The sequence below is a fragment of the Argentina anserina genome, chromosome 4, assembly GCF_933775445.1.
Source record: "Argentina anserina chromosome 4, drPotAnse1.1, whole genome shotgun sequence".
Taxonomy (NCBI): domain Eukaryota; kingdom Viridiplantae; phylum Streptophyta; class Magnoliopsida; order Rosales; family Rosaceae; genus Argentina; species Argentina anserina.
Window position 1 is genome coordinate 11648204 of NC_065875.1, and position 27494 is coordinate 11675697.

General features: G+C 35.5%; 2 protein-coding genes across 3 annotated transcripts; one reads left to right on the forward strand and one right to left on the reverse strand.

Annotated features, from left to right (window-relative positions):
* Positions 1–16618: 16618 nt before the first annotated feature.
* On the reverse strand, positions 16619–19700 carry LOC126790655 (CRIB domain-containing protein RIC4-like). Of its 2 annotated transcripts, none has more exons than XM_050516981.1 (3): positions 19318–19700; positions 19084–19197; positions 16619–17116 (listed from the first exon to the last, which is right to left on the reverse strand). In XM_050516981.1, exons 1-3 carry the CDS (start codon positions 19490–19492, stop codon positions 16848–16850), a joined length of 558 nt encoding a protein of 185 aa, XP_050372938.1. In that variant the 5' UTR covers positions 19493–19700; the 3' UTR covers positions 16619–16847. The 2 variants fall into 2 exon arrangements, with proteins under 2 accessions (XP_050372938.1, XP_050372937.1); XM_050516980.1 differs by having other exon boundaries at positions 19084–19212; positions 19318–19699.
* A 2524-nt stretch (positions 19701–22224) lies between these two features.
* LOC126792177 (uncharacterized) lies at positions 22225–27235 on the forward strand. The gene is made up of 9 exons (XM_050518655.1): positions 22225–22393; positions 22494–22637; positions 22942–23017; positions 23084–23321; positions 23406–23604; positions 23710–23882; positions 23987–24116; positions 26964–27050; positions 27162–27235. The coding sequence occupies exons 1-9, from the start codon at positions 22225–22227 to the stop codon at positions 27233–27235; spliced, it is 1290 nt and encodes a 429-aa protein (XP_050374612.1).
* The last annotated feature ends 259 nt before the right edge of the window (positions 27236–27494 follow it).

Here is a 27494-nt window from a genome sequence, read left to right on the forward strand (position 1 = left end):
GGGACAACTTGTATAGTGATTTATGGATAATTAAATTAGATTAGACATTGTTTCTATCTAGAGCCAAGTTAATTTATTTTAAAATTACATAGCGAAAATTCTAGTTTCAGTTAATTTTTTTTATCATTAATCATTCAACATTTTAGGGTATATTTAGCACCGTCATCTTTATAATATTTTATCTAATTTGATAATCGGTTTGAGTTTATAAAATTAAAATTTACACAATCGGTTGATGTCAATATAATTCTAATACATTGACGATGACTGAATTAGATTAAAATTTGTAGAGATGAACGAATCATGTATACATAATATTAGAAAAACTAAGTGATTGGATTTTAATTCTTGCTGAATCCCCAATTTAAAAGCCAACTGCTCAATAACATTAGATGCATTAGTGGATGATTATGAATTTAACCGGTAAATACAATAGATCGATTGTGGCATATGATATAAAATAAATTTCCAATTTTTTTTTTACAAAACAAAAAAATGGTATTTTATAATTTCATAACTTGAATATGTGTTCGGTGGCTTTTCTGCATAAACTTGTTTTTCACCCCCCCCCCCCCCCCCCCTCCATGTGTCTGCAGCAGAGCATATTATATTCTACTCTATCCAAATCCAACAGACGTCACTAATCCTATTTCTTTAACAACCTACCCAATTCAAACATCTAGGAATCCCATAGATCTATTGGTTTTCAACGAACCAATTAGAGAAGAAATGGAACACGATGGAACTTTGCGATTCTCTCTCTTTAATTCTATCGGGCTTCTGTTCTTATTGTTCATTGATACAGAGTCTACAAATCTCAGAGATCAAAATGAAAGGAAAACTAAGGAAGATCAGTCGAACAAGTGCTGGAGAATGGGGGTTGTGGGATAGAGGGAACATGAATCTATCAATAAGAATCGAGAGCTTGGTAGAGAGCATATTAAGCACAAAGAGTTGCAGGTTTTTAGTTTTCGGTGATTGTATTTGGAAAATACTAAAAACGAGAATTAGACGTTTCCACAAATTACACGGCGGCTTAGAGTTGTATTAGGAAAACCATTTTCCTTGTTTTTGGAATTCACTTCAGCGGACGTTTATTAGACTATTTTCAATTTTGAAATACTGAAAACAGTATCGTAAAAACGATACCGAATAGCACCTTATAGACTAGGTACTTCTTTTCACTTCTTAGTTTGTACTCGGCAAATAATTCATCTAGTCGCATATAATAATTTAGTGGGCCTCATGTATTCACTTCTGAATAAAAATAGTTCTATCTAATGTAGTAATTTTGCCGGTTACGTGCTTTCTAATATTTCTTTTCAACATAAGATAAATTCATGAGAATTGAAATCTCTAGGGCAGCTAACATTTCAATATTAGATAAAAAGACCTAAAAGGGCTCTATGAGAATAGACTAGAATCAAAATTGACCGTCATCTATATTATGGCCTAAATTAGCTAGAACATCGGCATCAATTCGTGTATACATAATACATTGTCAAAAGAGAAATTTCCAATAAACTTGCAAGTTGTTGTATGTCACAAATGATTGCTTCAAAATTCTCCAAGGGTGTGTGCAAGTACCGGAAAACACCTTTGATGGTATTTGTTTTGAGTTTTGAGTCGCTTTCAACTTTGATTCTATGCGTTTTCTAATATATTTGTTTAAAGTGGTTTTCTATAATTTTTGTCCTCGTTTTTCTTTCCTGCGTTTTTGGGTTCAAACAACTAGTAGCCGCTCATAGTTCACCTAATTGTCAAGTATTACTCTTAAATGTGACACATGAGACTTTGACAATGTCTATTTGTACATGCTTGATCTATTACTCTATTATAGACGAAAGCAACTCTAACAAATTTCACTTCAAGGCCAACCATAAGATCTAGGAGAAAGAAACAATGGTGAAATTTATCAGCAATGGTTACGATAACATATAAGGAAGTGGGATAGTAAGTGTCGAGACTTTTACTTTCGAATCATTCTGAACAAATTTGATATCGGCCTAATTTTGATGCTACATTATTTCTAAATTTATGAAGCGCAAATTGGCATCACAAATTTTTTCTATCTAATCTCGATAATATGTGACTTCCTTTAAGATTTATATTGCATCGCGTAATTGTCATGGGCAGTCTTTATCTAGGGAGCACGGAAACGCGGGGGAATGTGTGTTTCCCGCTTTCGAAGCGGAACCACTACGGAACCGCGACGAAAAAGCCCGGAAACGCGTTTTCAAAAAAATGTATTTTAGAAACGCGAGTTTTTCGATAAAATAAGGGTTTTTATTTTTATTTTTTTCTAAAAAATGAAGGGGTAGACCTATCTTCATCGAGTCAAATGACGTATTTCGACATATTTTCGACCTCCCGCTAAGTCGCCGACCCTCCCTCCCTCTTGTTGATACCTAGATCTCTCATTATATTTGAGTTATTTTGAATATAGAACACTAAGTTATTTAAGTTATTTAAGACTTTGAGTTACTTAAACTAATAATTTATTATTATATTTATTTTTTTGTATAATTTATATATATTTATTTATATAATTTTTATTTCGACATTTTCAAAACGTAACCGCTTCTTAAAAAATATTAAAAAAACGCTTCCGCGTACCCGATTCCGTGCAGCCTAGGTCTTTGTTAACATAACTTGCCTTATAGTAACAAAACTTTATCTTTTACAACTCAAATCCTAACTCTAACCATATTAGCATCATCAAGTTGGAACTTGATTAGTGGCTAAACAATCATGATTAACTATATATTCTTGCTTGTGGATATTTCGAGACAAACAAAGTCATAGAAAGATGGCACACATTCCAAGCTTGGAATGCGAGCCCATAGAAAGACAAGTTGTGTTGGATTCGGTTGGGTGCTATGAGGCACATACACGCCTATTTGGTCACGTATCACATGTCCAACACGGACACAGACACGCGGAGATACGCTCGGATACGCGCGGACTCACGAAAGACACGTTCAAATACATAATGGACACATACATGCAGTGGCGGAGACAAAAATTGAGCTCTATTGAGGCACTCAAAAGTCAAAAGAGAGAAAAAAACGACAAAAATAGTTTTATTGTTTGATTAGTTTTGAAGAATGATAAAAATTAAAGTGTTTATGGTTTTCTCTTAAATAGTACCATATGAAATAACAGTAGTGCATGTTTTTAAAACAAAGTATATAGTATAAATTTTAAAAGTAAAAATAAAATAAAAAATACAGTGTTGCTAGTAGCATCACTCGAACTTCAGACCATTAACCAAGTAATTGGGCACCATAACCATTGGGGAACATTGTGTTATAAATAAGCAAAATTACAATTATATTTATATAACCAAAGCTGTGTGGGGCACGTGACCCATTTGATCCTCACATGCTCCGCCTCTGCGTAAATGGACACGCTCCAAGCTTCATTGTTCGGTTCGTTCTTCTTATTCTTTATCTATTGCTTATTCTTCTCCTTTGTTCTTCGGTAGTTCGGTTGCTTCTGTTTGGAGTTCCACCAAGATTAGTTTGATGATTCTTGTTGTTGTCTATAGAATTGGGCACATAAAAAAGGTTCTCTACTTCTATGTGACTATGTATATAGTATATACAAAGGTAGTGTTAGGTGGTTGCGGTGGTTGTGGTGTTGAATTAAAGAATGAAGAAACTAAGCGGTGAGGTTGTCACATCCCAGAAGGGATAATAATAGTATTAGAGTTAAAAAATTTGGATTAACAAACGATAAACGAACAAAGTCCGATTGAACACTTGTTAATTTGGAAAATATGTACAAATTTTTCACAAAGGAATAACAACAGAAGTTTACAAATGTAACTTGAATTGAAAATAGAAACTCAAATTACAACTTTAGAAACATACCTTGAATAATTATGCGAATTTTACAATACTTTTGAAACAACGGAAGGTCATATACAAGTCACCGGCCCAAAACAAATACAACAACGACAACCCAAAGTATACAACAAATGTGACAAATAAGAGTTATACACCTCGAAATTCATATATCAAATAATACAAGAATCAAGAGAGAGCTAATAAATAAATAATGACTTCGAATGACACAAGGAATTGTACTCCTAAGCTCTTGCTGGCTCTTAACCTGTAAAGAAACTATAGTATGGGTGAGCTTCGTCCTCGCTCACCTAGTAAGAGCCAGCTCACCCATGTGGTTTGAAAGTAATGTATTCTAAGTTTTATGAAAACTTAAAATATTAGATGTGAGCTCAAGTTATAAATACTTTATTATAAACGAGCTAAGTTTCATTTATTAGAAAATAATGCAAACAATGCATGAATGACCATCAATAATATCCAATCAGTGGTGACCAATCCTAACGAGTAGGAAACGAACGAGTCACCTCTTAAGTCGAGGCCAACTACCTTTGTTGAAACAACAAATGAGTGAGAGTGTCCATTTCACTAGAATGCCCTCAATAATAATGAATGGATCCAATAATAAACAAGGCATTGCCCCTCTCGAGGTTTATGGTTATCGACACCAAGGGGTTGCCGGTTATGTTGGGCCTCATTCACTCTCAGGTCTACTCACTCACAAAATATTCATCTATCCTCGGGTTTTAGCATTCTAAAATCATATATGCAACTTCTAACAAATAAATATCACCGAGGGATAAACAATGAATTTAATGGGCACGAAATAACATAGGCCTCATCAATTAACCCGCAGATCCAAAAAGCCCGCGGATGCCCGCAAGCTCGATGGGTTTGTACCCAGCCTAGCCAGCCTGTCAAAGTCCGCTTCCGTGGGTAAAAGGTCGGGCTTAGATTAGAGGTGTAAAACCCAGCCCGGCCCGCCAAAAGCCCGCAAGACCTGGCCAGTAAAAGCCAGCCAAATAATAAAATATTATACATACATATTTTATTAGGTTTAGAATAAAACTATGTCAAAATTTTAATAAGAGTACATTAGGTTTGAGTCATTGAGAATTAAGATGACTTTACTTCTTAGACAATCACAATGGTGCATGAGGTTACAAACTTGCCCTAAATTCAGTACATACTGTCAATTGCTCCGTTAATTTGAATGTTTCCCGTCTAATTGCTAAGGGCAAAATCGCATCTTCAAGATGATTGTTGCAATACATACAAAAGTTTCCCTATTCCCAGAATCCCAGTAATCATATCCTCCCACCCTATATCAAAAACTTATCTTTTCCAGTCCACCATTGCCCCCATTACCACATGATCAGGACTCTCGGTTAAACCGCCACAACCCACTCAAAATATATAAGAACGAATTCATCTCTTCTTACACTCTCTAGTACTTCAATTTGGGCTATGATTCTCTTGTCGAATGTCTGTCCATTTTCATCATTGTTACCAACTCTCCAAGTGAGTATCTTAGTCAATCGGGTTGGCAGGCTCAATTGAATTGAAGCTCTCCATATTAAGACACACATGGCTGCATTTGGGTTGCCGAAGTGGAGATCGAACCTGTTACCAAGTCAAAGTTGCAAGAGAGGAAGAGGAGGAAGAAAACACAAAGGTTTCCTGGGTTCATGACTTCTTGGGTTTTCAAGAGGAAAGTTAGTTTGGGGTTTTGTAAATATTAATGATTGAATAATGGAGGACGGTGGATCGGACGGACCGGGGAGGAAGAGAAAAGAGATGGGAATCATAGGATTGAACAATTCAAATGAAGGGTGACCGGAGATGAAAAGATGGTCAAGTTCTGAATAGCCCTTCCAATAAATATATAATTACATGACACTAACGGTGTTTCTAACGGTGTGTACTTAACTTAGATATATATTATAACCTCAGACACCATTACGATGTTTTGGTTAGTAAATTCCCCTTAATTCTCAGTGGCTCATATCTCATGTACTGTTCTTAAAATTTTCTCTAAAACTATTGCATTATGAAGCAACTATATGAAAGAAACTTCTCGGGATCGATCGACACCAGTCGATATGATCGGTATATATATTTAGTGACCATGTAAAAATTTCATCTAATTCGGACCTCGTTTAACCATTGAAATTTCCGGTAAACCGAAAACAACACGAATATATCATAAGGTAAGACCCATTACTAAAACGAACACCGAAAGCCGTTTACATATCTGAAATCATCTAATTTTTGTCACCGATTGTGTGTGGTCACACCAAGAAAATCCATTTGGCAAAGCCCCGGTGAATGAGGATTTTAATATGTCAAAACACCTTCTTTTTTTACCGTAGATACAGACGGTCAAACAATATCCAAAACGGATGAAATTTTTACGGGTTCCCTAAATATATATCCTGATCACATCTGCTGGTGTCGATCGGCCATATTTCGAACTGGAGTTATCGATCGCCGAAGTGTCCACTAATGTATCATACTTTTTATATTAGGTTTATAATAAAACTATCGCATTATGAAGCGACTATATGAAGGAAATTTCTCGGGATCGATCGACACTAGCCGATGTGATCGGTATATATATTTAGTGACTCTGTATAATATCATCCAATTCGGACCTCGTTTCACCATCGGAATTTCCGGTAAACCGAAAACACCACTAATATGTCCTAAGGAATGACCCATTACAAAGATGCGAACGCCAAAAGCCGTTTGCATATCTGAAATCAACTAATTTTTGTTATCTATCATGCGAGGTCACACTGAAGAAATCTATTTGGCAATATGTCAAAACGCCTCTTTTATAGTTGACCGTTGGTACGAACGGTCAAACCATATCCAAAACCGATGAAATTTTACGGGTTCCATAAATATATATACCGATCACATCTACTGGTGTCGATTGCCCATATTTCGAACTGGAGTTGTCGATCGCCGAAGTTTCCACTATTGTATCATAACCATTATACTAGATTTATAATAAAACCATCGCATTATGAAGAGACTATATGAAGGAAATTTCTCGAAATCGATCACCACCATCCGATGTGATCATTATATATATTTAGTGACCATTTTAAAATTTCATCCAATTCGGACCTCGTTTAACCGTCGGAATTTCCGGTAAACAAAAAACAACACTAATATGCCATAAGAGGGGACCCATTACCAAGATGCGAATGCGGAAAGGTGTTTACATATTTGAAATCACCTAATTTTTTTCAGTGATCGTGAGTGCTCGCAACGAGTAAACCCATTAGCAAAGCCCCAGTGAATAAGGTTTTATTATGTGAAAACACCTATCTTTTGGTTTACCGTATGTACGGACGGTCAAACCATGTTCAAAACAGATGAAATTTTTACAGAGTCCCTAAATATATATATCGATCACATTTATTGGTGTCGATCGACAATATTTCGAAACTATAATTTATTTGTGACTTTTTTTTAGAATGTTTTATGATAATTCTTTATTGTTACAAACCCTTAAATTAGAATATTATATTTTTTTCTAATACAACCCCGCAAAGCCCGGCCCGGCCCGCGAAATCTCCTAGGGTCCGCTTTAGGTGGGCGGGCTTGGATTTTCGTATTTGTGAAAATACCCGGACCACCACTTATTTAAATCTACTAAGACCCGGCCCAGCCCATTGACGAGACCTAAAATAACATACGGGGTTAACTCACCCTACCTGGATTAAAGTGTAGAATCCACGCTGCTAGCCCAATTCCAAATAAATGCTAATATTGCTCGAGCTTTGCACGATCACATAGTATAAACTCTGAATCTAATAATCACAGGAGTCAATACCAAATTCAGGTATTGAAAGTTTACTCGATTATTTATACCTAGTTTGACCAAGAAAGTAAAAAGTTGACTTTTAGTTGACCAAGTCTTCCTGGGATGACCAAGAGTTGACAATGATGACCATTATTGACTAATTTTCGAAATACCCGAAAACAGATTAACTTAAAATGTCAAGCGATACTAAATACTTTTAAGGATATTAAAACTACTCAAAATTATATTGACGACTTTATTATTTACCAACATATTTCTAAGTTAATCGGTTCTCGATTTCTGAACCGGGCAGAAATCGGAACTAACATAAGTCGTAACTAAACATTACGTTAATTGTCGCGATTTTAAACAAATTAGGTTTTTACCAAGTTACTTTAGATAAAAGTAAAACCGGTAAAATCATTTGGGAAAACAGTTATAGGTAACTTAGGTAAACCGTAAAACAGTAACAATGAAACTAAAAACAGTAGATTAGTAACTTTCTGCCGGGGGCAGAGAGTAATTTCACCTCATAGTAAAACTATAAAAAGGTAAATGTAAAATGGTAAAAACCAGGGATTGTGAACCCCATCGTTTCTCAATCGGTTTCTCTTTGTTAATCTCGTCTCTGATCAAGCCTAAACTAGGTTAACTAGCAAGCAGTTCAAAACCAATCTTCCAACAACAAAAAAGGCACAGAAACACAACAACAGTACCAAAATCGAAATCAGAAACCATAAGAAGATGGTCTGCTACCTCGTTGGACTTCCAGAAAAATGAGAGTTGCATCATCGCACTCCTTGACCTTCAACCCAGCTGATGCAATCCCTTGGACGGCTGTTGTTGCTCCAAAATCTCCTTTTTAAACAAGATGAGAAAAGGTTGGTCACCGCAGCTCTCAGCTTCACCGAGAAGGAGGAACATAGTGGTGATTGTGCGGCGACGTTAAACCCAGAAAAGGAAGACATTGTATTAGCTTAAATATAATGAAACCAAAGGTAGAAATGGATTGGGTTTACGAGATAATGACATGGCTTACCAGAAAAGGATGAGGAGTTAATCGGAGCTAAAGAACTCGTTGGAATTCCAAGATTGCTCCACTACTTCATTTTCAATTTGAGGGAAACACGACACCAATCCCAGTCTTGTAGAGAAAGAGAAGGGGAAGAATTTGGTGGTGGTGCGTCAAACCGATTTCGCCGGACGGCGGCGGCGCAAGTAGGAGAAGCTAGGCGGTGGTCTAAGTTCGGTGGAAGAAGAATAAGAAATGAGGAGTTGTGTGTTGTCGAATAAAGAGAATGAAGGAGAGATGTGAGGTGACTGGTCAAAAGAGAAGGACTTGGGCCATTTGGCTCGGGTCCTGACTAAGAGAAGAGAAAGGTTGAGCTGTCCCAAGCCTAATACTAAAACCCAAAACAGATTTTTTGTTAGAATCATTTAAAAGCAAAGTAAAACTTTAGAAATACGTAAAAATAAAACCGAGCAAGCGAAATGTTAAACTACGTTTTTGACATTTAAAAGCAAAGTAAGACATTTTCGAGTTCGTGGTGACGTATAGTTCAATATCGACATATTAAACTACGTTTTTGACATTTAAGATAAATATTGATTAATTAGTCATATTGTATCGGTAATCGAGATTAGAAATCTCAGATATTACAAAGGTTTTCTGGGTTATGATGTTGAAAAAGAGTTGTGTTATGAACTTATAATCAGTAGATAATTATGATTTTGTACTCATCACGTGCTCAATTGTGTGTAGTTACAAAAAAAAAACAACTTTTCAATTCCAATTACCATGAATTTTGACTTTAGTTTTTTACTATTATTGAAAATTGAACACAAATTTTAGGCACCCAAATTTTATGCTTATTTCTTCAATAAATAAGTTTATACGTGGTTCTTTGTATTTATCTACTTCATGTTAATAACTGTAGCAATATTTATTTAATTATTTAATATATAAATATTAGAATTAATATGAGAAAATTAGAAAATGGTACAATCACGCATCATAAATTAGAAAAAAGTCATCTCATTTAATTGAAATTATAAAAGAATCGACAAGGTTTAAGCAAAATTAGAAATTAAATAGTCACTTGTTTATATTTTCAGGACTATTTTGCATTTTCTTACACTTTTTTCCTTCTTCATTTCTTCTTCTTCTTCCAGCTATAACTTTACCGTCCGGTGATGAATTTGAGTGCGGTTGGTACCGTTGGATCTCTCTCCCCTCTTTAATTTGATATAATATTCACTCTGAATCGACTACCGTACAAAACGCATTAACCCTCGAAAGGGGCAGCAACTGTTCATGGTGATACTCCAAGCTATTTTGGCGAAACCGGACTTCAAGCCTCCATAATTCAAGCATACCCATATCTATATCCTTTGAATTTTAACATAATTTCACTTATTTATACATTTCTCTCTGCATATTACATTGTCCGTCACACTATCTATCACACTAATTGTCACACTCCCTGTTATACTACATATCACACTAACTGTCACACTCCATGTTACACTACTTGTCACACCCTCTATCATACTACCTATCACACCACCGATTTGTAATATCCTGATTTTTGAAGTAGGTTAAATTATATTTTTCTTTTTAGAGGTCGTTACGAGTTCGCCGTATTTTTCGGTGAATTTTTCGGAGTACTGAGCTATTTTTAACGATTTAAAGAAGTTTTGTTGAAGTTATGTCACATAGTGACGTGGCGGGCTCTGATGGTGGTGACATGTGGCAGGTGACCAGCCAACCCATGTGGGCTGCTAATGTAAGTCGATTGAAGTAACTTGCAACTTAATTAATTATTACTTGTAGCACTGAAACAATTAATTTGACTTTGGATATAAAAGTATTGACTCTCCAAACAGTATTGATAATTTGATAGAGAGAATGAACCCGGTTGGAACAAATTAATAAAGCCATATTTATATATAGTGGAGTTTCCGAGTTTTATATATAGAAGTCAATCATCTAAAGTCTCTGGAGTCTTAGAGGGATCTCTACTACAATAATGGTGCTAGATTAATATTATGAAAATTCAAAACTTAAGATCAGGGTTAACCTTTTGCATTAGAAGTGACGTGAGTCATGTGATATTTGTCACTTAGTGAAATAAGGTTCTGTAACATTCTCTTGTGCTGACACATGGCACCAAGTCATATAACTGAGTAACACGTGTCATCTTCAAAATCTATAAATAAGGCCACGAGTCATAACTTTTAATCCGTAGCTCCGATTTGTAATCCCAGAGTGGCTACGAATTTGTATGGCATAGTCTTTCCATCCTATAGGTTTTGGCTAGATTCAATAGTGGTTTCTAAAAGACTCGTTCGAGATCAGTGGTTTATGTAATGTGTTTCAAGTGTTTTTATATGTTATTAAAATTGTCAAAAAGTATGATTTTGATCTATTTATGAAATATCTTTCTATTTTCAAGTGAAGCATGTCGATTGTGAACTGTGTTGGATTATACGTATTGTTTGACCAGTCATGGAACATGTGAATTTCTTGATTTGATTATGCCGAAGGAAGGATATCACACATAGAGGTATAGGGCAAGAGGTCATTAGGTGCCCCTGGGGATCACTAAATTGAAGGATAACCAATAAGAATTGATTGTGTGATATTGCGCATTGTTGTGAACTGTGCGTATATGATAACTGTGCGGGAGTAAAATGACATGACTTGACTAGCATATTACATTATCCACTCATTAAATACGTGGTTTTGCTGACCCACACATATATAAATTCTTTTTACAGAGAAGTGTAGATTTGTCGAGTCGGGAAGGAATTGGACGAGTTTAAAGTGAAGAGCCTAGAAACAAGTTGTTTTTATTTTTAATTACATTCTCGCACTGTAACATCTAAGTCCCGCTCCTCGGGACCAGCGTCTGATGGGGGGTAAAACCCCTCGACTTCCGGGATCGGGGCGTGACACTATCATACTCTGTGTCACATTCCTTGTCACACTAACTGTCACACTATTTTATGTGACTATATTGTGAGAAGAAGAAGAAGTAGAAGAAAAAGAATGATGACTAGAAATAACGAAGCTTTGTCTACTGTTATGTGATCTTGAGCTTCTCAAATCAACTCATACGATCAAATATCGACACTAATGTTGTCGTACAAAACACCACATGACCAGTCAAACAAAAAATTCGTCAGCTACTCTATTAGTCACATGACCAGTCACATTACCAGCCACACTACTAGTCACACCACTGATAGGAGCACAACGTGTGACGTTCTTAATGTGATTACGTCATATTCTTACTCTTTGTTACCTCTTATTTAGTAGGTTTTAGTTTCTTTTGTATGAATAAGTGTCTAGGTAGAGCTTATATCAATTATGAATGAATTGATGATGAAATCGTGCTAAGTGTTAATAATCCTTGTTGAGATATGATTCCTTGTTCGAGTAGGATTCATCCTTTCGTATTTCTTTGTTTCTAACATACTTATTCTTATTAGGAAATACAAATCCATGTTGGAGAAGGAAAGCAATCCTAGTTCCACAAGGAAAGAGAAGAAAATACACTTAAAAGCCCAATCCATGCAAGAAATCAAAATGCTGTCAAGATTCATTGTCCAACTTCGATGGGCTCCCCTGGATAGCTCCGATTGCGTTAGAAGACGTACATTATATGAATAAAAAGGATTTTCAGTCTAGTTTCTGTAGGATTTGGAATCAAATCAATATCTTATTCCTACAGGGAGATATGACCGAATCATTACTCGGAGGTCCAGTGAGCTCGACGGAATTATCTCAGCCATTCATTTGCTTTTGATCCAAGGGCTATGAGGGAAACTTGGGACTTTGTTCCTCCTGAATATAGAGCACAAATATGTATCAGAATGTCCATAAATCCCTGCACCAAATAATGTCAAAGAAGGCATGCAGCAAATTAAATGAGAAGTGACAAGAAAGTCAAAGAAGGCATGCAACAAATTTAATGAGGAGAGGTAAGAAAAATCAAACATGGCTGCAACAATTAAGACTTTTGCTGCCTCCCTAATTCAAAGTAAGAAATTTGTGCAAAAGAAATCAGCATTAAAGGAGGAAGAAGATATGCAATTAATGCAAAAGATATGCAATCCTTATAGAAATCAGAATTCTGGCACTGCAGATCATCCAACTTTGACGAGTTCCCCTGGATAGTTCAGAATGACTGAGAAAGTGCATGATAGATAGATGAAAAGCCACAGAAGTCTAGTTGAAATTGCCAGTTGGAATCATCTCAATATCTATTTTCTAGAGAAAGTTATGGCCACAACAAGGGACAAATGTCAGATCTGCCGAATCTAGGAAACCTCAACCAATTTGGTTTCAACTTTGTGGACTTTGTGGCCATCCTCCCTTGGGTTTCTTCCTCTATATATAGCACCTCATTTCCACATAAAATGATCATCAACCTTGCTCACAAGACTTGCCAAAGCTCTGCCCAAACACTTTCATTCACCAAGAACCATAGAATCCGAATTCACCACCCTTCATCATATTTTCTGTCCAAAGCTTGGGAGCCTAGGATACCATACTCTTGAAGATCTCGTGCTACCTCTGTAAGGAACCTTGGGAGGAGAATTATAAAGTGTAACTCTTTGATCTTCATGTTAAGTTTTCGGGTTTTTATGTTCTTGTTCTTGGATGATTCATGTTTAGGTTTTGTTAAAGTTATTTTTATTCTTGTCTATGAGATATTTGTAACTTTTGAATGACATGATGAATTAAGGTTTTCGATTTTAATTCAATGATTTTAGGTTTTATGCCATGAGTTTCTGTTTATTTATGTTCTTAATTCATTTTCGGTGTGTTCTTATATTGCATGTGTGATTAAGACAAGTAGTTGATGTCGCATATGTTAATCATTCAAAGTTAAAAACGATTTTGATACAAGTAGTTGATTAATTGTTTCTCCCCTTTGTTCCTCCACCGATTATGATCTTAAGTTCGACATTGGATAGGTGCTTTAAACATGTTGATTTCTCTTTGTGATACGTAATTGCATGATGAATTGGTATGTTAGATTTCGTAGCAAGACAAGTAGTTGAGCTCAATAATATCTATGTATTAGGAACCAAGTAGGAACTTGATGCATGATCGAATTTAAGATGAACTATGATACTTACGGCATGAACAAGATTGAGAGTAGATTTTGTTACCTTTGTTCTTATGTTATTTGTTTGGTAATTTCTTATGTGTTGGTTGGTTGATCACATGTATATATTAGTTTAGGTTTATTTTATGTTTGATCCGAAATATATATCAAATCTTTTAAACTCTTATGAATTCGTTGTTAAATGTTTGTGATTCTTTACCCTGGTTGGATCCCCGGTTTGTGAACGATACCCTCTTGCTTTATACTACTAACGATGCTTACAGGGTTAATATTGATCTCGAGTAATCGAACCGATCAACCACCAGTCACACTAACTTTGTTCTCTAATAGATAATGTGACGGGTAATGTGATAGGTAAACTGATAGTCACACAATCAGCCACACTACCAGTCACACTATTAGTCACATTAATTTTGTTCTGTCTTTGATGTTACACAAAAAGAAATTAATCTTGACTAGGTGCATAAACACATCCATCATGATTATGCCAAATTTCAGACCCATGTTGCGGTCAACAAGAGGGAATATTCATTAGTATCAATTTTCGATACAACTTCCAAGTACTGAATTAGAGGTCAAGTCCCAAAGTATGGTAACTCAATTCAATAAATCGTGACAATTTTCGTCACATTGGTATAAGTGATCATTTCTGTCACAAACCGATGATATAAGCAACAATTGCCGTCACAAACCAATGTTTGTCTTTTTTTTTTCAAACTTGTTGCTACATTCAACGGCTATGGATGGTATCGGCGGCACTGCCAACCGCCCCTAAAACTCGATACCAGGAGAATTATATCCATGTATACCACTTTAGAAGCGATAGAATCAGGTTGAAAAGGAAAGTGATGTTGAAAGTCTCCGATGAAAGACAAAATTCACAAGAATTTAAATTGCATGAAAGTAGCAACATTAGTTAAAACATACTTGGTTGTTTGCCAAATAAACAGTGTATATGTGTCGTTCTTGCTTGATTTCCATAATCATGCTTGATTCCATACTTCCAGGAATATATGGCGAAATGACTCTCACTATTGCATTTTGTATTGTTGCGCGATTAATTTCATGGAAAGCAAAATCATATGGTCAGATATATTCACCATATAGATTTAATTTATTGATTTACCATCAAAATATTATAGAATAGTAAATAAATTTATACTCGGTAAGTATCGAAAATTACCATTTACTATTATCAGAATAGGTAAAACCCTATTTCACCGATTCAGGTCGTACTCAAAGACCTGGGTCGGGCTCGCTGAGTTTGCTGCCGAGAAGGTTGTAGCTAGGACATGCGGGGGCCGCATTCGAGGCTTTTGGTTGTCGTCATTGTGCTTCGTTGACAAGGACCGAACGTCGCAGGTCGTTGGAGCACCCACCGGAAGAGAGAGACGTCGAGATTGGCATCGATTTGTGGTGCGGCCATCTAGTCGATTACGCTTGGGTAGGAGCGGCGCTAAGAGAAGTTGACGACCATGGTCGTCAGTGTGTAGGACCAATCTGGTCTGCTTTCTGAGGCTAGCGTTGACGTTGGTTCGACGTGGGTGCATACGTTGATCTGGAAATAAATCATAACTCAATAAAGATTTTAAACACTTAGCACAATTTCATTATCAAAACTCTCATAATCGACATAACTCTACCTAAACATACAAATTACAAATATGAAACTAAAACAACCAAATAAGAAGTAACAAAGAATAATGATATGACATAATCATATTAAGAATGTCACACTTTGTGCTCCTATAATAATTCAATAATTGATAAATAAAAAATTTCGGAACATGATTGATATTTTTTTTCTAATATCCCCGATATCTCCTTTAAAAAAATGATATATCTGATATCTTCTTAAAAAACGATATATCTACTGATATCGATATTTTGAACCTTGGCTTTGATAGACATGCATAGTAGAGTCTTTTGTGTGGCTCAACAGTAGTTTTGTTTGTCGTTGATAGTAAATTTGTTTATCGTTGGTAGTAGCTTCGTTTGTTGTTGATAGTAGCTTTTGTTCTACTTCATAGTAGTTTGGTAAACATGCATTATCTTTTGTCTGGGTCAGTAGTATCTTTTGTGTGGTTTGGTAGTATCTTTTGTGTGACTCGGTAGTAACTTTTGGGACCTCGTCGGAGGTTGCCAAAAATATCATCGTAGTACCTTTTACTACAAGTGGTAGTAGCTTTTAGTGTCTGTGATAGTATCTTTTATGTCATCATCAAAGTTTGTTGGAGTCATGCGGAAGTTGCCAGAACCTCACTGGAGACATTACCAGAGTTAGCCGGAAGTCGCCGAAACCTTGTCGGAGTCAGATGGGACCTCGCTAGAGCCGGTAGAAAGTTGTCGGAAACCTAGCTAGGGAAGAGAGAATATTTAGATGTTTTTAAAACTCTAGGGACAGTATGTAATTTCATTTAACTCTTATAGTGGAAGTCCTTTTATAAAAAAAAAAAGGCCTAGAATTTTGCCTTTACATGAAGCTTCTCAGGCTCTTAGCTTGATCAACTGAATATATATAAGTTGTAGAAAAATTATTATATGTACGCGGGTAGTTGTACGACACAAAAGATGAGTAATAAATACTAAGTTTTAGGCCGTTTCTGCTTCAATCAATCAAAATCCCTAATGAGTATTATGGGCATTAAAAAAAAATTCAAGCATTAGAATTTTTTTTTATCCAATAAGTGGTATCAACATGGCACATCCATAAGGACGACTCGACCTAAAACAAACTAGATCAAATCATAACGTCAATAACGTCGATAAGAGTTATCATCAAAATCAAAATCAATTTCATTTTCTTTTTCTATCTATCGATCGACCCAAATACGTTTCATTCCATGCACCGAATGAAATCAATCATTTTCCATAAAACAATCCGTGGATATAGATCATCACCCACCTCACGAAAGCCATACATCATATGAGCATGCATCTATCAGCTGTAACATATAATTGAGGAGATAGGCTCATAGCCTCTCATAGATCAGCCAGCAAAAGAAAGAAAACATAGCGAGTGGCTTCAAAACAATTAATTCACTAATTAAGATCTTGAGACGAACTGAGATCAACGAGGACCTGCTGTTGATGAGGAGGTTGGTGGGTGGTCTGTGCAGCCATTGCCAACTCAAATTGCTTCAGAGAAATCGAAGGGAGTTTTACTACTTCAGAAGGAGGAGCCTTGCTATTAAAAGTGTTGAGATTATTATTTGTTGTGGTAGAGCCATCCAATCCTATGTGTGTCACATGTTTCACGTCCGTAGGGAATCCAATCTCCATTTCCTTTTCCTCAGTGTCTTCCTTGTAAGCTAATTAAACAAAGAGATCGAGAAATAGGTAAGAGTAAGTAAACGACTAATTATATGGAACATGTGTAATATATATCTGTCTCGTTCTTTAGTACTCAATCAAATAATTAGGTTTCTTGGTACTGCTAATAACGGCGTTGGTCATATAATGTGGACTTGATATTGCATGTACGTGTAGACATATATATAGGGCATGCTTGTCAACCAAAATATGTGTGAAGCTTAAAGTTAATTACTTTCCATTTTTCCAAGTTACTTTTAAACTAGTACACTATATATAACTGAGCACATCAAGAGGAAGAGAGCTGAAACTAGGTGGGAGGCTAGGGGGTTCGAATGCTATGGTGGCGGCCGGTGGCTGCAACAAGGCAGTCTCATCACCACTTCCATGTAATCATCGTCGGAATATAATGGACCTATCGGTAGAAGGACACAGATCTGAAATTCTGAATAGTGTGCTTTAGACGGTCCTCTATTTGCGAAATACGAGTTAAAAACTTCAAATCTGTGAAATCACAATTTCAGCTGTTTCGGCTTGGAAGTTGGAACTGGTAACACCGACGGATTTGGAGATATTATTATGAAATTTCATGCAAGGCTGCTATTCCTGCTAACATATATATATATATATATATATAGCTGTGATTTTTTTTTCTGCTTCAACGTACGTAGCCCGTAAAGCATACCTATAGTATTATATCCGGTATGTTATCTTTTTGCATATTTTTACAGTATTACTGTAACATGCATGCATGGATGGTATACAGAATTAAGTTATCTGAGAACTCGATCAAATGGATCAATTACTTAGACAGAACCTATTTTACTCCGATGAGGCCCTTATACACCTTAATGTACGAAGAGTGTTGATCACTGCCGTCCGATCTGGTTAAACAGTGGTCAAACAGTCAGATTGGTCGGCAGTTGAGCGCTACCTAGTACTCAACTGCTAACCAGAGAACGGGGTCTAATGTATGAATAGTAATTCTTCGTTACGTACGTACCATATTTCTTAATTTCGTGATTAACTTTACAGTTTTGTGATTATGATTCTTGATCTATACAACGTTGAAATATATATTATATGGAAGATTCTAACACTGTACCTATGATAGAATGAGTGCATGAACGGATCGAGTTAATTTGTTAATTAATCTTATATACCGAGAGGGGCGGAACCACATGTAAGACTAGTAGGGCTATAGTCCTACCGAAAAACACCTGTAAATATTATCTAGTATATATGTCATATGTCCATATGTTTGAGTTAGTCGAGTTGATTAAATGTCAATTTAAATTCAGTCTTACCAAGTGGTACTAGGTTCGATTCCCACCCTCCTCATTATGTTTTTTTCTTTCATTTTTCTTCTTCTTCTTCCTCTTCTTCCTCTTCATTCCCAGTTCCCCCCCTCTTTGTCTACTATAGAGTTATTGCTTTTTTCATTCCTTTTTTTTCTTCTTCCTCTTCTTCCTCTTCTTTCACAGATCTTTTCTCTTTCAAAATTTTTGCTCTATCCTTAATGCCTTATCCTTTACAACGTTATCTACTATTGTCTATCTTAAAACTATATATATATTGACAAAAAAAACTCTATATTGCTTTTTTCATTTTTTTTCTTCTTCCTCTTCCTTCCCAGTTCTTTTTCCATTTCAAAAAAATTTATCTATCCTTATACTTTATAATTTTGTCTACTATTTTCTATCTCTAAACTCTATATTAATTTATTTCTATTATCTCCCCATTTTTTCTCATTATATTTCTTTAGTTACAACATATAATTTACATATTCTTTAGGTATTTAATTTTCTATATAAAAAAAATTTGGACTAAAACTAGCCCTACCCACTTTTCAATCCTAGTTCCGGGGCAGTTGTTATTTTTGTTATTCTAAAAACTTTCACCTTATTCTAACACTGTACCCTATGATAGAATGAGTGCATGTTGAGACTATTTAAAATCAACTCACCAAATATTTGTGAGAAGCTTTTGATGCTTCTGATCAATCTCTGCATCCCACTAGATATGTGATGCTTCCCTTGACTCAACAAATGAAATGAGTTCTTCATCGCTGATCTACCTTCTGTTGGTCCATCATCTTCCTTATCAGAATGACATGACACGATAAATATATATATCACAACCAAAGCAAAACTTGTCCGAGAGAGAGAGAGAGAGAGAGAGAGAGAGAGAGAGAGCTCACCTGTTCGTTCGGGAGGTGGCGGTGGGTTTGGTGGTGCTGCTCTCATTTTCGGTTTTTGTGGTTGAGTTGCTTCGCCCACTTCAACGCTGGAGTGGGAAGCGCAGCGGAATCCAAAAGGGAGAACAGCGAATCTTTCCATAAGGAAATGAAGCGTCTTGTTCTGAATCAAAGACATTGAAACAGTATGGGATGAAGTCTTGTTATATTAGGCTACTTAGGCGGGTGCTGGCTTTATGGACAAGCTACGAACAATGATTTGCATGTGGAATTTATATTTGTGATTCTGGATAGTTTAGGATGCAAGGGAGAGAGAGATGATAATAAGAAGAATATGATGATGGAGTGGGTGTTGAATTGTTGGTTAAACTGCAACGCTCAACCTACTTTTCGAGCTGATTTGCATTTGCCATTTGTGGGATTAGCAATGATATTATTGGACCAGATCCACTAGTCAGACCAACCTTAGTTTTTCATTAAGTTAACTACTGTTCCTAATAATTTCTAATGCATGGTGGGGCTCCTCTTTACTTGCCTCTCTTTGAGATTAAGCTATAACCCACCTTTCGTTGTTCTCATTCCTTTCTCATTCCTTTCCTGGGTCTAATGCTTAGATAAATAGTAACATTAGCAAGTCGTACAGTTGCAGAAAATGCAGGTAGGAGAGAATAAAGATGTGTTCTCTAACATCTAAATTAGGATGTCTATTCTGGCTCACCATTTGTCAAAAACCAACTAGCACGACTCAAACTTGGACGAAATGGAAGAGAATTAACATTACCGTCCAGCACCCTAACTGTATATCAACTGCGGAGCAACCAGCAAAGACAAATTAAAGTGCATGATCTAATTTCGGCATGGATCCAAATTAAAAGATAGGCTTGAGCTCCTGAAGCTTTACTTCGTTCTCTCTTCAAAAGATCAAAATTATTTCTAGCTATATTGTAATTGATGAGCTTCATGACCATGGTGGCAGATTCAAGAGAACATACAAGATTGCACTTGAAGAATGAAGGAGTTCACGTAGAAGGTAAGGACTAAGAGGTCACTTCAGTTTAGGGATCATATATACAGTGATTGAGCTAGGTTGCCTCAATAATTAAATGAATCTTGGATCATTGATAAGCAATATATTAAAATTTAAAATGAATAGGCGTGTCTTTATCAAGCCATATGGCAGAGGCTATATTTGCGATTACTTACTGTGTTGGTGCACTGATGCTCTTAGGGGTACTTATTGAGTTCAAGGAACAAAGATATCGAGATGAAGAGTAAAAGTTCAAATCTTAACTTTTAAAAGTCAAGCCATATCAGTGACTAGTGCTCTTCTTGGCCTTGAGGGAATCCAAAATAAAGGGTCACAACGTAGTCTCACACTCTCATGAAAGTTATAAGAGAATATCCAAAATTCCAGATGAATAGTGAGTTTTCGAGTAATTTCAGTAACAAGTGTTCTCCTCGAGTAATATAGAAAGAGTAGTAATCTTTATCACATTGACGTCCTCTCAAAGGATATTTAGATAAGTAGTGTTCTCCTCGAGCACTATTAGGGAAAGTAAGAAAAGATGAGTCACATTGTATTCTTGTCTCCTAGAAGTTCCCTCATACTTTCATAGATTGCTATCAACCCTGAACCCATCATGGAATGATGATAATATTGAAATTTTCCATGTGCAAAATTTATGGATGTGAATCAAGAATGATGTGAATCAAATATAGTAGAATAAGAAGTAGGAACTAGCTATGGATACTTAGCTAATATATAGACCAAGAAAGGAAACAAATGTAGTTGGATTTTAGGCAAAAGTAGTGAACTAGTGATATGAAAACAATAAACAAAACTCATACCTTTATAGGTTACTAGCAACCCGTGAACCCATTATGGAAGAATGACACTAGCAACTAAATTTGCCTCATTGTTGTTGGAGAAAGTCTATATAAGAGCAGCATGCAACACATACAGAACATCAGCTTATTTGCATTCTTGTACTTCTTACGAAAATAAGTTATAAAATTCAGGTAAATGTTTTGTATAAATCTCTTTGTCTAAATAGTTTTATCTTAGAAATAATGTTTGTTTTAGAAGATAAGTAATAAATGATATGCTAATTATTGATGTTGAACTGATGGTTTATATTGTTATGTTCTAGATTAATAATGGCAAGTAGTAGTGGACGGGGAAATGATTCGTGAAGTAATGATATGAAAGCAATAAACAAAACTCATACCTTTATAGGTTACTAGCAACCCGTGAACCCATTATGGAAGAATGACACTAGCAACTAAATTTGCCTCATTGTTGTTGGAGAAGGTCTATATAAGAGCAGCATACAACACATACAGAACATCAGCTTATTTGCATTCTTGTACTTCTTACAAAAATAAGTTGTAAAATTTAGGTAAATTTTTTGTATAAATCTCTTTGTCTAAATAGTTTTATCTTAAAAATAATGTTTGTTTTATAAGATAAGTAATAAATTATATGCTAATTATTGATGTTGAACTGATGGTTTATATTGTTATGTTCTAGATCAATAATGGCAAGTACTAGTGGATGGGGAAATTATCCGTGAACTAGTGATATGAAAGCAATAAACAAAACTCATACTTTTATAGGTTACTAGCAACCCGTGAACCCATTATGGAAGAATGACAATAGCAACTAAATTTGCCTTATTGTTGTTGGAGAATGTCTATATAAGAGCAGCATGCAACACATACAGAACATCAGCTTATTTGCATTCTTGTACTTCTTACGAAAATAAGTTGTAAATTTCAGGTAAATGTTTTGTATAAATCTCTATAGTCAAATTCGATGATATCGGGAAGAAACAATTAGTTACTAATGTCATTAAAATTGCTAAAAGTGTAACTAATTACATATACAATCATGGTTGGGTGTTAGCAGAGATGTGGAGCATCATTCATGGAGATTTGGTTCGTCCAGGAAAAACTCGATTTGCGACAAATCACATTGCCATCGATAGCATCTTAAAATATAAAAGCAAGCTTGAGAACATTGTTTACAAGCAGCAAATGGATCGAGCATTCAACAAGCAGAACCAAAGAAGGCAACATGGTAGAAAGAAGAATTTTAGACGGGAGTTTTTTGGATGGTATGGAAACGGTGCATAAAATATATAAGCCTTTGTATGAGATACTTCGAATTGTTGACACAGAAATCCAACCGACCATGCCAATATTATATGACATGTTTCAAAGAGTTAAGCAAGAAATATCGCAGATGCCAGGAAAGCAGTGGGTGCTTGACATCATTAAAAATCGATGGGACAAAACATTGAGCCAACCATTGCATGCAACAAGTATTAGTTTAAAAATTATATACTCTATCTCTAAGTACATTTATATCTTTAACCTAATATGGTATGTAACTTCTTGGTTTCTTATTTGTAACGCATTTTTTGAATCCAAATTTTCATTATACACCCGAGGTCGGTCATGGGAGAATTTTTTCTAAAGTAATTAGTAAAGTGTTCGAACAATATACAAGAATCAGATTCGGTGTTGGTGTTGTGGATACTTTTCTAGATGAGGTAATTTTAAATTTATTACAAAGTTTAAAATATTGGACAATCAGTATACCCGATTTTCAAATGGTTAATGCAGATCGTATGCTTTCGGGATGCAAAAGGATCATTTGGCCAAACATTAGCAAAAAAAACAAGAGGGACCAGAAGTTCAGGTTTGTAGTTTATATGAATTTTCAACATTTATGAAAGTTGATGTAGTTCGTGGTAACCAACTATAGTTCATTTACAGCTGATTGGTGGGCACAATGGGGGTATATTGCACCAAACATATCAAGAATTGCCATACGTATTTTAGCACAAACAGCTTCATCTTCTGCTTGTGAAAAAAATTGGAGTACTTTTGCTCTTATTCATACAAAACAAAGGAACCGTCTTACATATCAGAAGTTGGAAAAACTCGTATACTGCTACTACAATATGAAGTTACGACTACGTGATAAACGAGCAAAGGATAAGGTGATCAATGAAAACAACTATATTGATCTACTTCATGTTGCTAGTGAACCACTTCAAAATGGCATTGATCCTCTTCATGATTAGATTATGCCTGCACACCTCGATGATGAAAATGGCAACCCTCCTCCACATGTCGTAGAAAAGGCAACTGATTTTAGAATTGATATAAACAAGGTATTATCTGATGAAGTTGGAGACCCGGGAGATGATTCTGATAATCCTAGTGTGTGGGGCGGTGTAGCAACTCCAGATAGTTCAAATAGTGATGATGATGATGCTAGTGGTGGTGGTGGTGGTGGTGGTGGTAATGGTGGTAATTGTGATGGTATTGGTGGAAGTAAACAAAGTGGTGGAGATACAAGGTTTAAATATGGACAATCTTATGTAGGTGGAGAATTTGAGCAGTTTACTTGTGAAAGTAATTTTGATCATGCTACCCAAGATGAGAATCATGGATCTAGAGCAGGCGGTCATGGTGTACAACAGCAAAATAAGTGCAGGAGGAGGACAAAAGGAGTCATTGATGATCAAAGTATTTCATCTGATGTTAGTTCAGTTGCCGTAAGTTTTTATTCTATCAGTTTAGGCACAGAGCACAGTGGGATGTCAAACGATCACATGAAGCCAACTATCAATATGGTCATCTTACTTACAATTATGGTCAGTTTGGAGACGTTTATGATCAATTATCGAGTTGGGCTCATCCTTACTATCCCATTCTCGGAGAAACTGTTGGTAGCTCAAAAGAGATATATGACTATCATGTTAACCATTACAATTCGTACTATATGACTCGTATGTATTGGGCAGAGTATTGTAGTTTTATTGACCAACGTGCATCTTTTCAAGCACCTAGAGCCTCTTTCTGGTACTAGATAAAATTAATAATTGTATTTGTTTATATGTAATTCAATAATAAATAAATAAATAATTTCGGAAGAGGAACGATATTTTTTTTCCAATATCCCCGATATATCTCCGATATATCTGATATCTCCCTTTTTAAGAAAAACGATATATCCCCTGATATCGATATTTTAAACCTTAATTTGAGTTGTGCTCTAACAGCTAGCCACTAATTAATTTTTAGATTCAACGGTAGAGAATGATAAATAAGTCAGTTGTTGTAGGTATCTCCGTAATACATTGTTCCCCACCATTCGATTTCGACTTAATAACAATTGAGTACGTGAGTATGAGTATGAGTGTATGACTACTATGATACCTTTGCCCTACTTTAGTTGGTAGTGAACCACATGATATATGTTTCACAGATTATGATGGTTAAGTTCGAGTTGGATGGTTGATAGAACCTGGCTAGTACTGTTGTGGCTACCCTTTATGCATTGGCGGGGGGAAATTTAATACACAATATGAAGGGCGGTCGCAAGGATGAACTTATGACAAAGTTTTGATTATCTATTTGCCGGATCATCCTCAATATACTTTAGAGGTAAATATTTCATTTTCTCTCGTATTTGCGATATTTTTCCGATAATATAAAATATCTCCGATATTTACGATATATCCGATATATCTTCGATATTTTGGAAAAATATAAGAAAATTTTAACTTAAAATATTATCTCAACTTTAGGATGTCTCAGACTCTCGAAAATTTTTTTTTAGTTAATTAATCACCTCGAGGGATATAAAAATGAAGACTAGAATAATAGTCACACAATTGGCTAATTTTTAATTTTTTGTAAAAATATATTCGGATGAGGGGTGAATATTTAAGTCTCAACTCTTAAGAGCAAGGTTCAAAATATCAGTATCGGTAGATATATCGTTTTTTATTTTATAAATGAGATATCAAATATATCGGAGGACAAGAAGAGCTATTGATGATCAAAGTATTCTATTTGATGTTGCTTCAGTTGCCTCAAGTGTTGATTCTATCAGTTTAGGCACATAGCATAGTGGGATGTCAAACTAATCACATTAAGTCAACTATCAATCTAGTTATCATATTTACAATTATGATCAATTTGAAGAAGTATCTGATCAATTATCGAGTTTGATTTATCATTATTATCTATTTCTCAGAGAAACTGTCAGTAACTCGAAAGAAAATATATGACTATCATATCAACCACTACAATTCTTATTATATGGCTCATATGTCGTGGGCAGAATATTGTAGTTTGTTAACCAACGTGCGTATTGTTAACCATCTAGAGTCTTTCTGGTACTAGATAAAATTCATAATTATATTTGTTTGTATGTAATTCAATAATAAATAAATAATTTCGGAACATGAACAATATATTTTATCTAATATTCCTAATATATCTCCGATATATTTGATATCTTCATTTTTTTTAAACGATATGTCTGCCGATATGTAATTCCTAATCGTGTTTGTGTAATGATTCAAGCAAAAACTTCCCATCTACGGCATATCTGCCACGACAAAAAACGCAATACTAAGCATATCTCAGATTGATGTCTGTGAGACTGTGACGATGTGCTCTGTACTTTATACATGCATGCAGACATACATATATATCAGAAATAAGAATGACAAAGTGAAAGGAGGTCGAAAGAGTGTATGTATATATATGTTTCCATTTCCATATTTTTGACACTGATCATATGAGCAGCCAAGTTTGCAGTAGTAATGGCATGCTGATCTAGTTGGTGTTGGAGTTCTACTCATCATCGGGGACCCAGTTATACATCTATAGAAACATGTCATTGTTTCACTTTTAAATGGGTCTTCTATAGTACCGGAATGCACATATTTCAAGCATATTTATCATAAATATCAAAATTTTAATTATATTTTACAAGAATTATTGTGATGAAAAAGAAGAGATAAATGATAAAAAAACAAAAAATATATATTTTTATAATATTTTATAACCATTGGATTATTAAGGATATGATTGTCTTTTCATTTAAAATGATATTTTTATTTTATTTTATTTTAATTGTTGACGTGATAATGTGACATGACATGCTACATATGATTATGACGTCGAATTTAGCGCCATATTATGGCGCCCTAACAATCCTCTTCATGTGCACTTACAATTTTTAGTAACGGTCCTTAAGCACATTTATGGCGTAGTCGTGAACCTTTATGCAGTGATCGAAGTTTTCATTTATATTTTCTAACCTCTACAAACAAAACTTTTAACTTTCCCTGCTTACAGACAAGTGTAGGCTAATGAATTTCTCTTTGTTGCATATATATATATATATATATATATATATATAGTCCCTATCCAGAGTGAAGCTTCACTCTGAAATTACAGAGTGAAGTTCTAATTTTGGCACATTTTTTGGTCAATTTGTTTTACCATAAGTGATTCAATATTTAGGTATGCTATTTAAGATCATCTCTACAAAATTTCATCTAATTCGGACATCGTTAAGGTATTGAAATTAGATTAAATCAATGAATTAATTAAAACTGTTCAACTGTGAACCGTTCATGTAAATCTCAATTTTGAAAGCTCAAACTATAGTCAAATTCGATGAAAGTTTGTAGAGATAATCTTCAATATCATACATAAATATTGAATCGCTTATAGTGAAAATATTTGACCGAAAAGTGTGCCAAAATTGGAACTTCACTCTGTAATTTCAGAGTGAAGCTTCACTCTGGATAGGAACTGTATATATATATATACAGGTGGGATCGAGAGCGGACATCCGCAAGTGCGGACGTCGCCACTTCTGGTCACCAGCGAGCGCAACGACGACGCGGAAGCTGCCGGCTGTGCTCCCCCCTCTCGATGCTCTTGATGTGCCGGTTAGAGCTCCATCGTCAGCCCATAACGACCGGAATATGTAAAGTTCTTATAAACTTGAATTTTTTGGAAATTTGCAGATTCCAGCTACCGTGGTCCGGCGATGGAGCTCCAACCGGCACAGAAAAGAGCGCCGGGAGGGGGGCACGGCTAGTACCTTCCGCGTTGTCGTTGCGCGTCGCCGGTGGTTCGAAGCAGCGACGTCCGCACTTGTGGATGTCCACTCTCGATCCTCTCCGTGTGTGTGTGTGTGTATATATATATATATATATATATAAGTCTAATTCATAGTTTGCAACTGATGCATGCGAATCTGATCGACCATGTGATATGAGCACTTTGTGCGACGTTTTTAACATGTTTTTACCTCAATTTGTACTTTGCTTAGCCCTTATTGTTGTACTATTGAGTCA